The 14,803-nt window shown below is 48.6% G+C and overlaps 1 protein-coding gene across 1 annotated transcript in view; it reads right to left on the reverse strand.

Moving 5' to 3' along the window:
- The window catches only part of FBLN7 (fibulin 7), a 710,294-nt gene extending 697,183 nt beyond the window's left edge, over positions 1-13,111 (reverse strand). The window contains exon 1 of the mRNA XM_069607833.1: positions 12,585-13,111. Within this exon, the coding sequence (XP_069463934.1) occupies positions 12,585-12,659 (75 nt within the window). The 5' untranslated portion in view covers positions 12,660-13,111. The remainder of the gene's footprint in view (positions 1-12,584) is intronic.
- Positions 13,112-14,803: the final 1,692 nt, after the last annotated feature.

Genomic DNA, 14,803 nt, shown 5'->3' on the forward strand with positions numbered 1-14,803 from the left:
GATTGAGTAGGTTCAACATAAATAGATTCAGACTGGTGCCTATGCCTATTACAAATCCTGATTGCCTGAGATCTTGATGGCCTGAATCCCTGGCCCATTTAGTCAGGCGATTTAATATAATGGTGGCAAATATTTTTCCCAGGCTATCGAGTAGAGCAATAGGCCGGTAGTTGCTAGCTCCGTTCTTAGCCCCTTTTTCAATGTGAATATTTAATTCTGTTGCAGAATCGCCAACGATCCCTTATCCTTCAACTGATGCATAAACCCCCTGGTATTCCAAGAAGAAATAGGCCAAGATCATTCTTTACGTGGTTGGTTTTGTGCTGCAATTTCTGCTGCCCATGTCAAGGTTGCCAATATGTTCTCTTGGATCACGCTTGTGGCCGCATTCGTTGCCTGGGATTTATTCAGTATTAAAGAACTATCTGTTAATTTCACCTAAGCTTGCAGGGAATTAAATTTTGCATCTGTAGTTTCTTCCACAGCATCCAGTTCAAATCGTATTTCCACTAATGTAGTGCTACATTTTCGGATCATTGCTGCCACTTCTAGTTTTGCAATGAACCTTGATCATTGCGTTTTCTCGTTTTTCACTGGTTCTACAAAGTCAAAATCCTTTGTGTCCAATAGGGGCAACGGGTAAATTGAATGTAATATGTCCCATCGTTTGGATCTGTTTACGTGCGGATTATTATGCCTCCTGTCATGCTCGGATTTTTTAATGGTAAAGATTAGTAGGTCTTTTTGCCTCAACGTTGGGGCAGGGCTGCTTTGGGTTCTCGTCATTATTGGAGTCCTTGTAGGTAGCTGAGCCATAGCAATATCTTGCAGCACAGCATCCTTTTGGTCAAGACACAATGTTACTTTAGTTGCCTTTTCAACTTCAGTCTGTTTTTCCCCATTTAGTAGCCGGCTAGTTAGAATTCCATTCGGCGCGTTGGTCTTTTTTTAATAAGCTGTTTAGACTAAGTTGCGGCACTGTCTCCACACATTCCACAGTCCTTTCAATTCCTCCTATTTTAGCCACAGTTTTCACTTGTTTTGCTTTCGCAATGTCTTTGTTTTGCTTGCGTTTCCTTTGCCTCTTCATCGGCCTTCTTTGTTTTCCGCTAGGATAAAGCGATGAATCATCATATGATATATGGCGTCATACATGGCGACACTAATTTCCCCAATTGTTATATTTTGCTCCACTAATACTGATTCCAGTTCACTTGTTTCCTTGTAGGTTCGAGGGGCTTGTGCATCTTGTTGTATCACCCACACAATTAATGCATCCATTTCTTGACCATCCTCCTTAACTGGTTGAGTTATACTACTGGCGATGACCGCAAGTACTTTCCCGCACATCTTCAATAGTACTTTACAGGCAAACTGTATAGATGCTAGTTGTGCTTGAGTGTCCTTATAAGCCCCATTCATTTCCTCAATCTCGCTGGTATTCTTAATAGGGTCCAGCTCGATATGTAGGTTAAGGGAGGAGAATATGTTAGCCAATATAGGTCTCTCCCAGTATCTTGAAGATAGAAAAATAAATGCAATATATTGGACTGGACTGCGAAATACAACATCTAACGAAGTAAAATAAAAATCACACCATGCCCTTTGTCTGACCATCTCTCTCTCTCTCCCCCCCCCCCCCTCTCGACCCCCCTGCCCGCCCTGACAGACTATTGCTTGCTCCTGGCGATTGGGCGAATGAAGCCAATTTCAATCATTCCCATAATAGCCAAAGCATGCGCCAAGTCTCTAAACTGAGGTGCAGCCTCTCATCCGAGGCTGAGCACGAGCTGCATTCCAGGCAGTGCAGGGCCGCGCGCGGCCACGCCAGGTGGATTAGCGATTACACCGGGATCCAACGTTCGCTGTGGCTGATGCGCTCACCACGTGTGCCGCCGACGCCACGCAGTCACGTGCACCCGCGCCTCCTGCAAAAGCAAACGGCTGCTGCGCTTTATCCCGCAGTCGTTCAAAACATCTGAGAGCAAGATACATGGATTTCACTTTATTTGGAGAATGATTTCTGATACAGCTGGCATATTTCCATATATCCAGCAGTGGACTACATGCACAACATCTAGCAACATACTAGCTGTAACCTCTATGCCGTATCCACAGATCTCTCCTCTCTCTTGCGCTCTCTCTCTCTCTGCCTCTCTGTCTCACACTGTCTCTCTCTAGCGCCCTCTTGCCCCTCTCTCTCTCTATATATATATCCTCTATCTATCCCCTCTCTGCCTCTCTGTCTCTCTCACACTGTCTCTCTCTCTAGCGCCCTCTTGCCCCCCCCTCTCTCTCTCTATATATATATATATATATATCCTCTCTCTCTCCTCTCTCCCTGTCTCTCTCACACTGTCTCTCTCTCTATCGCCCTCTTGCCCTGTCTGTCTCTCTCTTTATACATAGATAGAGAGATAGATAGATAGATAGATAGATAGATAGATAGATAGATAGATTCTCTCTCGCTCTCCCTCTCAGTGTCTGTGCACTCTGTCTCGCTGTCTCTCTCTCTGTCTCTATGTCTCTGTCACTCTACCGGTGGGAGTTGGGTTTTCAGGACGGTGTTTGCCAGAGACACCCCAGCAGTTGCTGACAGCAGTGTGACCAGACATAAAAAAGAAATATCTTGAAGAAAGGGTGTGGGGGTTGAAGAGGTGAAGGGGTACGGTGTTTTTATGGATAAAAGTACAAAAGTAAGAACAACTGTGACATGGTCCGAGGTGAGGACAGGTCTGGTATTTAGAGACCTATATTGTCTCTGAGTGTGTCCCTCTGGAAAGTCACTGTCACACTTAGGGTACATTGGCCATACGGGGCGATTGGGGGGGATGCCGATTGGGGGTGGAGGGTGACAATGTGTGGGTTCAGCAGCATAACCAACCATATGAAACATTGCAGTGATGCTCAAAGAATAAGCAGATCATTGCTTTAATCTGAGTGCCATCCTATCCTAGAAGGAAGGACATTTTGAGATACTAAATTGTGTGTCTTCTCGGCCAAAGAAGCTATTAAAAAGAAATTATTTAATTGTACTAAAATGGTGAACTGCCTTGTTTTAAATGTTTATAAATGCCATTTGTAATGATCACTTCCAGTCTATATTGTAGCCATAATAAGAACATTGACTTGTCTTACCTAGCAAAGCAAAAAACATATACATTAGTGCCTGGGGTGGAGGAAGCAACCAATCAGGTTGCTCGGAACGCGGGCTGAAACTACTGATCTAAACCTGCATTCTGAGCAACCTGCTGGATGCTTCCCCTGCCCACACCGCCATCTTCACCCCATCCCCCCATCCCTTCTCTTCTTTATTTTAAACCACTCCCCCCATTTACCAATTTAGCACTGCAGCAGCACACGCCACTGCTGCTGCTGCTTCCACCCAGTGTCCTCTCTGGCCACCATGGAAATGGACGAGGGGCTTCCAGGTCCATAGCGGCCATATTTAGCAAGTATTTTGTTTGAATGAATGGGACGCTGTGAGGCGACCCGTTCATTCAAAAGAAATACTTTGCTCTCAGCACCCCAGGTTACCTTATAGGCAACCTGGGGTGCTCATAGCATTAAGACCCTCTCCGATGTGCTGGATCGGGTGTTGGCCTGGAGACCCTCGTAAACACGCCCTGTGCAGATAACAGCGCTTAATTATTTTCTGATAAAAGTTTGTGAGTTTGGTTCATTGCTATTCTACATCTATGAGAAAGCAGAACAGGGCCAATAGAACCAATAAGGTTTCCTGGCTGTTTTGCATAACATTGAAGTGGATTTTGGGAGCCTACAAATGAACACAGACGTTTATATTTCACAGATATGTCTGTGATAAATGCGATATGAGCTTGAATCACTAAGTACATAATGTACGCTGGGTATGGGGCTCATTCAGACAGCCTCAGGACCTCAATGTAAGGATAAAACGGAGGTTACATCTGTCACTCCAGCCGTCCTACTTCTTGTTTCTGAAGATAATGTTTATTCTCACATATAAAGAGATTCTTTCTGGGCTTGGGAGTCACGTAGATTTTAGAGGAGGTGTTTTTGCGTATGAGGCTAAGGATTTGCGTGCCCAAGTAGAGAAATATGTATAAAGAATATTTTGCTTTTTGTCTAATGAAGGGCTCCTAAACGCCTCAGTAATAAAATAAAATGATTCGCCACTGGGTGCCCTTAGAACACTGCTGTTAAAATTCCAAATTCCCATTGCACACATGAGGTCAGCACTGTTCCTCAGTTCAGTGACTTCAGCTATGGCATCTGCATTCCATCTGCTAAGCAAAGGCAAGCCACCTGGTCTGACTGAAGAGCAACCCTGTCTACCCAGCATTCCCATCTCACCACAGCAAAGAAGCGACCAAAAGCAGCTCGGCTTTCAGAACTGAAGCATGCAAGGGCATTCATGAATACATTCCTTCATTCATCCAACACTTTAAGGGATGTGATTGTTGCTGCATAGAAAATGTAAAAAAAAAACACGCATAAATGTACTAGCTATGGTTGCCAAAGCAACCATGGCTCCATCACCACCAGGTGCTGCTCATTACATTACACATGGCGGTAACTGACATGAAATGTAGCCTCTTGGCAACATTGTTTACATTCCAGCATTTGGCCTTTGTTTTGTGCAGTCCCCCAAATCAAAGTCAAACTCAACATGAGCATTCTGCGGTTCTAGAGTTTTTCAGTAGCCGTTCTGGTGCCTCCTGCCTTGTAGGAACTATGCACACATGCATGCCGTCAGTGATGTAATGTGTGGTGACATGAGCAGTGCACGGTGGTGGCCAAGATATGATTGCTTTGTGAATCGCAGACGGGGAATGTCTGTTAGATTAGTTGTTATATTTATGTTTTGCACTACAACCATACATTCCATTCAAAGAAAGTTTTTTTAATGAATTCCTAACATTTTAATTTGGTTTTTTTATTCTAATACTATACGTTAACACACCCAAAGTACCCCGACTGGGCTTGGGCGCATGCCATCCTCAGAGGACTCTTAGGTCGGCGGGAGGTTGGGGGGGTGGGAGCCTTCGACCATGCCAGAGGGACCTCAAAAATACCCAATATGCCCAATGGGAATGGACCCAACTGAAGGGGCAGGGCTGCTATGCACCCCTTTTTATTATTTTTCCAGTGGAGACTCTGTGGACCCACTGCAAAGTCCAAGACCAAGATGGCGGATGCCCATGAAGTATGTGCAGTCTATTTGTAACCAATCAGAAGGGCTTTCGTTTTAAGGAAGTCTGAAACTCCACGGTCCCAAATGAAGCTTTCAGGTTCTGTAAAAGCAGCGTGTTGTTCTGCGGATTACTCTGCCTTCCTGAATTAGCTGCAACTTTACTTTGCTCATTTTTAGACATTTTTTCTTTAGTATGTCATAAACGCCAATGATTAGATTTTCACCAGACCAAGCAAAGATGGCAAGTGGGCCCAGCCGGTAGCTTCTCGTGTAGGTTTTCTGTAAATCCATGGCTCCGATTTTGCGGTAGGCGAGGGCCAAAATTCCCTGTTGGAGTTTGTGGGGGAAATATTTCTTTTGAGTCACTACTAAAAATGTACCCCCACAGGTAACATCATGAAACTTTCAGGAAGCATCCCAAGCGGGATGTATATTTCTTACTGCAAGTTTTGTGGAGTTTCAAGTGCTATTCCTATGATGAAAATAATGTAACCCTAACTTTCCAATGGGGTTTTGCCATTATAAAACGCTTCTGTGAATTAGGCCCCCAGTCGCCATTGCCAAATCTGTTCCATGTAGATAAATGCAATGATAGCTCAGTGAGTCAACGGCTTGGCTCAGGCATAGAACCGGCAGTTTGCATTTCAGCAGGGCCAACTTAGCCCTTCGTCCTTCTTAAGTCCATAAACTGAGAACCATGACATTGGGTAATAATAACAAACACTATTATGTTGTCTGCTATGCTATGGTCTGATATGGCACTATACCAATCCCCAACGTAGCGGTCTTATGTTGCCGGGTTCTTGTGTGAGAAAATTGATTTTTGCCCCCCCCCCCACCCAACCGGGGGGGAAACCAGACTGCAGTCTGTAGAGGAAGAAGAAAAGAAACACAGGGCAAAAAGTGTGGGGGGTGGGAGGGTGTAGCAAGAATAGGACATAGACGCACATAACTACTACATTGAGAAGATGCAACAGGATGGAGGAAGAGGGAAAGGGCTTGTAGAAGTAGGAGTGTGTGTGTGTATTGATGGGCAGTGGATCGGATTTTAATAGGTTACTTTTAACGTGCTTAATACCCAGAGGTTTCTAAGCATGGACCTCGGGATCGAACCTGTGTTGCTGCGTGTCGTCTTGCTTCCAAAGCGAGCACATTGCCGCTGAGCTATCTTCCCGAGAATTCCAGGATGGAATGCTGATCTAGAAAGAGGGAAAATGAGAAAACTTGTGGTACCAAGCATTTTGCACTGATGGCAGTTTCTAGTACCTGGGAAGACGTAGCAGAAGCGTGGAGTTATGGTGGGTCCGCGATGCGCTCAGGAAGCCCTTTAGTTGTGTAGGCCAGGACTGTCAAGTAGCGTTTTTAGACAGGCACTGCAAATCACAGGTGTGCAATCTGGGAATGCCGATGCCAAGTGTAAGAAGTGGCAAAGCCAAGGACAGGTTGTGTAAAAATATTGAATAAGGGGCAGCACAGCAGGAGACGGGTAGTAGAGGAGGAGGAAGTGTAAACCACCTGGCAGGAGCCATGCACATTGACTCTCCAGGAGGTGGAACTCCCTAATGAGAGCTGTGGGGGAGGTGGAGCTGATGAATTGGAATCATTTAACCACTGTGTGAACTGAGCTCCACTACCGTAGGCCGAATGTCTGACTTAATCAAGTATGGCACAGATAAATGGTACTACACAAACAGCCATTTTAGGGCAAAGGCATTCATCGATGTCCAGAGTACACATACTCTCTTCAACCTCTAGAACATCATACATAGTTTTATGTGCGATTAATGTTGTGTTATGTTGCACAGCTTTAAACGAAAATTTTGAACTGAATCACACTTTTAAGTTGTCCTTTCTTATCCCTATACTTCGTTAATAGTGATGGACTATCTTTCAACCCCTAAAAAGGTTATGTTATGTTATATTATCAGGCCTTGCACATTCTTAAAAACCCTGTAGACCCGCAGAGCAAGCTCCTCAGTTCACATACCCCACCAAAGAGACGTGCACTCACCACATGGTGACAGGAAGAAAAATATTTACCAAGGCTTTCTGTAAAATGGTGCATGTCACCATAAGCACACTTCATATTTGGTGCAATGCTGCCACCCAAAGGCCAGCCATGCACAGTGAAACTTCCATTTGGCATTTACTGCACACAAAGTATATTTGCAGTTAATGTCAAATAAAAGTTTCAAACATCCCCATAATCGCCTGCAAGGTTGTTAACCATGCAAATGGTATTTGCCCGTCATAAAATCTCCTTAACAATGCAAATGAGCGAGTAGATTTTGTGAGCCTTGATTATGTTATGTTATGTTATATGTTACTCAGCTTTTACTGCTAATTTCAGTAATGGCACCATTGCCCTCACTGTGCTCAGGTCCACAAATTGAGCAGTGGGCATTTACCGACAGAACTACCCTAGCCACCAGTGTTGCATTGCCTCATTAGCACCCGGGCGGGGGCAGCAAGACAATCAGGTGGCTATGAATGCAGGCTTGAACTGCTGGTGTAAGCCCACATAACAAGAGGCCTGACAGCTGGCTCCCACTGCAAACATCTTCCCCCACCCTATCCTCGTTTTTATTTGTAATCCCGCCACCCTCAACTTACCTTATTGCAGCTGCGGCAGCAGCACCTTCCTCTCCGCGCAGAACAGCCACCATGGAAAGGGAAGACGGGGCTCGGTACTGAGCCCCGCCTTCCCTTTCCATGGCGGCCATGTTGGTAAAGTATTTTCCTTCGTACAAAGGTATGCCACACGCATCCTGTTGTAGGGAGGAAAATTATTTTTTTTAGCACCTCGGGTTGCTGCTTTGGGAACCCAGGGTGCTAATGACCTTAACACCCGATCCGGCCTGCCGGATCGGGTATTAACGCCACAAAAAGGATTCCAGAATGTTTCTTTGTTTGATGATGCCTGAGACATAATTTACCGAGTAGACCCTCTAAACAGAAATGAATACATAGCATTGTACAGTGATTCACCAGTTTGTAAGTGCGCCCAGTTTGGGCAGATAGAATTACTGAAGCAGAAAGCTATTAAGTATTGTACTCACACAATTTAGTCAAACAAGTAGTCTGAGGCTTCATACTTTGCCTCCTGCTTCAAATCTACCAATCTTGAGAGTTGAAAACACAGCAGTACTAGCCGAGTACAACATCTGGCTCATGCTGGCTTCTGCCCATCAATGACCACATGTGAAGAACCCCACAGCATATGCTGCATGTGCTGTACAAATAAGCTAACATAAAGAAGCCTACTAATACAACTCTCTTCCGTGTAGGCGCCTGTCATCATGGATAGTGCATGCATGGTAAGCAGATGTGCAAGGCCATCAGTGGAACATTCACAGATGTTGGCTGAGGGCAGAGCACCGAGACGGCAGCCAGCCCATGATTGGCTGCTTGCGTCCTTAGTTAATGGGCTATAACGAAAGGGAAGATGTGTGAATATTTCAGGATCGAGTGTACGCTTATAAGAACCTAAAAGCCAACCACTCCCAAGCTATGCCATGTCACTCAAAGTGCATCCCGTGCATTTGTGTGCCTATAGTCACAGCGCTTGGGAATGGTAGGGGCATGATATTGATATTGATATTTTATTTCTATCACGCTCATACATAAGTGTTTCAGAGCGCGACAAGGCATGGGAGAGAAACAGGGGAGAACAAAACAACGATCTTACTAGGCCTAGTGACATTGAGAACACGCAAGTGCATGGGAGAGGGGGAGGGGAAAAGTGCATGAATGCGGGGAGAAGTGGAAAGTGCGGAGCAAAGGAGAAACAGATAAATAATAATAAATAAATAAATAATGATGGCAACAAACAGCGGTAGTGCAGCCAGCAATTGGCAATTGCAGGGTTTAAGGCAGCAGACAGGGTAGGTCTGATAAGTGCAGGAAGGAAAAGGGGGGGCTGTATGGGTACAGATACAGACCCCAGTGCAAGGGGTAGCCCGGAGGCAGTGCAGGAGGGTGGCAGGGTGAGCAGGTACCTGGGCCCGTAGAACAGAGGGAGGCCAGGTGCACGGTGCCAAGAGAGAACAGATCAGCAGGGGAGAGGGGGAGCGAAGGCAGAAGCAAAGAGGAAGGTCTTGAGGTGCATCCGGAACCGTAGATGGTTCTCCTCAAGTTTTAGAGTGGCAGGTAGGCTGTTCCAGAGGGAGGCCCCAGCCAAAGACAGAGATCTACCCCCAGCTTGTTTCTTTGAAAAATGACTGACCTTGAGGGAGTTAGAGGTAGAGGAGCGAAGAGCTCGAGAGGGGAGATATTTGCTGAGGAATAGTTGAAGGTATTTTGGACCCAGGCCCCAGAATGCCTTGTGGACAATGCGGAAGGTTTTGAATTTAATCCTTGCATCCACTGGGAGCCAATGGAGAGATTTCAGAGCTGGAGAGATACGATCCCAGGGCTTGAGGCCAAGGACAAGTCTTGCAGTCCTGTTCTGGATTAGTTGCAGAAGGAGGAGAGTAGAGGCAGGTAGATTTAGAAAGAGACTGTTACAATAGTCCAACCTGGAGAGAACCAGAGCTTGGGCGACCATGAGCTTCTGAGGGAAGGAGAGGAAAGGCAGAGTACTTCTGAGGAGGTGCAGTTGGAAGTTTACTTTTTAGAGACATCAGAGATGTGGGCGGAGAAGGAAAGTGTGGAGTCAAAGATGACCCTGAGGTTCTTAGCCTCGCAGGTGGGGGTAGGATGAGGGCCAAGGGAGGCCGGCCAGAGAGTGAGGAGAAAGGATGGTGAAGGTTTGCCGATGAGGAGGATCGCTGTCTTGCTGACGGAGCATGCATCACACCCATGTAAAACGTGCATTTACTTCAATTGCACATGCTGTAAACACACACGACCTGCAAATGCACCCGTCATACCATGTGCACTCCTTCGCTACCCCTTATACCAGTACAACACACACTCATACAATAAACACCACGTCACCACTACCAACTGAAAACACACCCGGCACACAGTGCGCGGGTGTTCCGAACTGAAGCTACCAACAGCACATCAAAGCTCTCTAGCGCTTTTCCCCTCGTGATTCCACTAAGCACTTCCAGCGCCCCCCTTCCTCTTTAGATCCGCCTGGGTGCCTGGGGACCATGAAAAATAGCAGCGTTGCGCGATATAAACCACAATAACAAAACTACAGACATGTCCATCCCTCCTAAAGCTTCAGTCTTCAAATCCACACTCCCCGCCAGAGCTGGAGGTTGGACACGCTCCATGTTGACCGCCCGCCTCAGGAATTCTCCTTCAAAGGAACACGCATGGCCATTTGGCCTTCCATACGCTTGCCAAGTTTTCCCTGTATTGTATGTTTAATATGAATCTCCGTCATACCCATTACTTTGTCCTAACGCCAAACTACTTACTGCCTTGAAGTGTGCGTTGTGCTCCGTTCCGTTTTCACACAAACACGCACACCCCCCTAACATACACACACACATGCGCGCACATATTACAGGCACACTCAGAGCTCTAACACAGGTGAACACATTAGCCAAGCAGATAAAAGGCAGAGAAATCGTACACACAAAAATGTGCCCTCTTGCAGACCACAAAAATGACAAGGACACGCACATCTCACAAACGGACATGTCAAACATGCACACAGCAACACCATCCACATTAACCGAGAGCTGAAGTTACTTAATGCCAGATGCAGCAGGCAGTCTCTCCAACTCTTTTTTCCCATGCTACCTGGGTTTTGTAGTTTTCTATTTCCTTTTAGAAATATCACACTACGCGCCCCAGAATGCAGGAAAATGATTTCTGTATGAGCTGCTCCCCCATGACTGGATAAACTGAAACCTTACTCTACTCAAAAAATGGAAACTGAACACAGTGCCTACCAATCGTACACACTACACAGACACACCCACCTTCCCTGTGTATTGCCAACGTACAGACATGCCAAGAGCTCAATGTGTACTATACACGCAGACAGCACTCCACATGCACTCGCCACCCCACTGCACACACTTGAAACATTCAACACACATTTGCGACATTCGCTCAGACTAGAGATGCACAACACGCACGAACGCCACACAAACACGTTGCACGGGCTGTGCCTGCTGTTCTACTACCGCATTCCATTAGGCACTAAAGTGTGCTGCCAATCACACTCGCCAAGAAGCACTAAAGTGTGCTGCCGATCACACTCGCAAAGTAGCGGCTGCGAGTCTAGGCATTGGTGTGTCCTGCCGGGTAATGGCAACCATCTGATCAGCTGGCACACAGCTCAGGGGCTCGGTGCTCTCGCGGCAGAGCCCTCTGTGCCCTGGCATTCGGGAGTGGCAGCCCGGCTGCCCAGCAGTGGAGTAACCTTGCTGAAAAGGTTGGGGGGGACATGACATCTGAAGAAAAGGTGCACCAGCCAAATGAATGGGGACAAAAAAGGTGTGCTTTGAACGTTGGGGGGGACAAACACCCCTGCCCCCCCCCTAAAATTAAGCCCATGCCGCCCAGCTTTCCGGGCTCCATAAACTGAGCACAGTTGGGCGCACGCTATTGTTTACAGCTCTCTATGAAAATGATAATAATTGAATAATAATGTGATATGTATATAGCGCTTTGATCCAAAGCTACAATTCCTTTACCAGGAAGAAACACTTTTTTAAGGTGGCAACGTGTATGGCGCATTACTTATCGTGGACTTGTCCGTGTTTTCCAAACGCACCCACTTTGGGGGTGCGCGTGGGCATGGACGTCATGGATGCCAATCCAATGTGAGCAGCCGTAACTCAGCCTTTCATCCTCACGGGTTCGTTAAAATGAGTGCCATTGAGAGAGGGGGGGGGGTGCAGGCGGTATTGGTTACAGAAAAGCGCACCCCTACCGTCGCCCTCGTGCCCGTTTCCTGTCCAAAGGTAAAGAGTTCCAGTGTGTTTTTTGAATGTCTGGACGCTGTTCTGGGGGTTGCCCGCTTACCAGTGCGTTTGGTTCGCCCCACTGCCAAGAAACGGAAAGGGACCGGGTCGCTCTCATCAGGCGAGGCAGCCGAGTAGCACGTGCCCGGGAGGAGCGTATTCCCGCCACGTCCCTGTGACTCCCCTGCCCAACTTTAACACAGCACAGGGAGGCAACAATTCCAAACCTGGGACGAGAAATGCATCATTTCTTCCAGTAGCTGCAATCGGAAACAAGGGCCACACATACCTACACATGACATATGCTGCGTGGTGCTTAAGCGCTTTTAGTGCCCTGCTTCTAAGCACTTCGACTTTGGGCAGTGCACACGTGCACGCTGCTTTTTCCCAGGATCACACAATTCAGCCAAGTGGGTGAACCGGGACTCGAAGTCAGGCCACCACGTTCCAGAATCAGTAATGTACCATGCAAGTAATACCACTCCCTCCCCCTGCTCTGGAATGTCCCGCGGTGTGTGAGGGTGAGCGGTTCTTACCTGCGATGCCCGGGACTCCTGGCCGGCGGTGGCACAGATCAGCAGCAGCAGGCTACACTGCCAGCCAGACACCATGGCTTCCGCTTCCACGGGTCAATCCTTCAGGAAATATCCTTTTTTTGTGTGCAGCAAGGCAGCGTCTATCCTTGCACGGGTGTTGTCACTTAGTTGTTGGATCCCATTTCGGCTGTCGGGTGAGAGGGTGCTGGTGGGGTTCACTGGCCGCGGGGCGTGTGGCGGCTGCGGTCCGCGAGCTCACACTCCGCCGATGGCCCTCTGAGGCGCGCACTGTTGCCCTCCGAGCCGGGAGTTGCTGTTCCCTCACCTCAGAAGTGTGCCGCTTGCCGGTGGCTGGCCCTGCATACCATACCCTCCTCCCACACAGAACACCAGCGAGGTGCAGCGGTGTGTCATGTGCCTGGTGTCAATTGGCAGAGACGGGACGGCTGGAGGCACCCTGCGCCGTGCGCTCTGTCCAAGGATATCCCCGCTGCCCGCCTCACAGTCCGTCCTGTACTAAGAAGAGCCGACAGACCCCTCCTCCTCTAACCGTTGCTAGGGGACAATTCGAAAGGTCCCTCTGCACCGGACTCCCCGAGTATCACACCGAGTGCCTCGCCTGAGCGACCCTTACCCTAGCTGGGAGGGACGGGACCATTCATTGACCTAGGTGGGCGCCCTGAACCGGCGCACAGTATTCTCTTCTAGGCGCTAGCCAGTGCTGTGTTGGAGAGTGCCCCCTGCCTTCTGTAGCCCCCGGAACCTCCTGGATGAGTGTTTGCACTATTCCATCGCCACTTTCACTCTCCCAGCCTCCTCGCCAGACTGCCTTGGAATAGCGGTACATATGACAGTCTGAGAGTGGTTCCCTGCCCTGGCACTTTCTCTCTATGCCCCTGCTCCATTTAAGAGTGCTCACTGGCACCCTTTTGGTTCCTGTGAGCTACCCGTCGTGCTAGCCAGCGCCACGAGGGTACCAGGCGGGGGCAGGTAACCTACCTGTGCCCCGTGGCTGGCAAGTCGGGAAGAGGGCGGGGGCAGCCTGAGCACAAGGGCACCGCATGGGGCTGATCCCCAGTTACTCTTTCATGTCCCCCTGGGGGCAGTCACAAGGATGCCAGAGGAAGCAGGAAGGGAGGGCAAGGTGTAATCAACACTTTGCCCTTCTTCACAATGAGGTGCTAAGCACCAAAGTCAGGAGAGGTAAGGACCAACAGGGAAAGCACCTCAGGGTGTGACATGCCACCTGTGGTAGCTGGCTAGGAGGGCTGGGAACACAGCCCCCCACGCAGGCACAACACAGACCCAGGGCCAGCCCCATGGTCCAATATAAGGAGCTGCTTTGGCAGCAGAAAAGCAGAAACCAGTTTGGTACCCTGCACACTGCACAGGGACCCAAGCGAAAGAGTACTTTGCGCACGCAGAGTCTCTCTCTTATTTGAGCACTGACCTGCTCAGGCTTAAGCTTCTATTTGTAACGTGAGTTTTCGCTTACTCCGTTTCATTAGAAGAATTTTCATCCATTCCAGGCTTTCCAGCGCTCGTGCCCGTCCCTGGGCACAACGTTTTTCAGGTGGGACGAAGCGCTGCCGCGAGCACAACGCTGTTGGCGGCACAAGGACATCGGCTGGGACAGTGCCGCACCGCGGGCTACAGCTTGCCCCGTGCTGTTAGCTGCACAAAGAATTCACCCGTACGGAGCCGCACCGCGGGCTACAGCTTGCCCCGTGCTGTTAGCTGCACAAAGAATTCACCCGTACGGAGCCGGCCGCGTAGAACAGCGAGCACCACGTTTGGGCTGCACCGAGAGGACCCGAGCATTCGTGCTCAATCGTTGGAAGGTCACTCCCTGCATTGTTGCGGTCCCGGGTTGAAAACAAACAGTGTACAACACATTGGGCCTCATTACGACCCAGGCGGTAAGTTACCGCCTGGGCCGTGACTTTACCACCATGGCGTAAACTACGTTTACGCCATGGTGGTTGGCGGACTTACCGCCCCATTCCGACCTAGGCGGGGCGGTAAGTCCCCAATCCCCATTTACCCTTCCCCATTCCCATTTTTGCCCCATAGGGCATAATGGGAGTGGGGAAGGCGTTAATTACGCCACCGTAAATTACGGTGGCGTAATTAACTCCATGGTCCCTTAGCGCCATGGATTTTAACACCTGCTAAAAGCAGGTGTTAAAAGCACCATGGCGCTAGGGGACCTCGTAATT

The sequence above is a fragment of the Ambystoma mexicanum genome, chromosome 4q (assembly GCF_040938575.1).
Source record: "Ambystoma mexicanum isolate Mex_15411 chromosome 4q, UKY_AmexF1_1, whole genome shotgun sequence".
In the NCBI taxonomy this organism is placed as follows: domain Eukaryota; kingdom Metazoa; phylum Chordata; class Amphibia; order Caudata; family Ambystomatidae; genus Ambystoma; species Ambystoma mexicanum.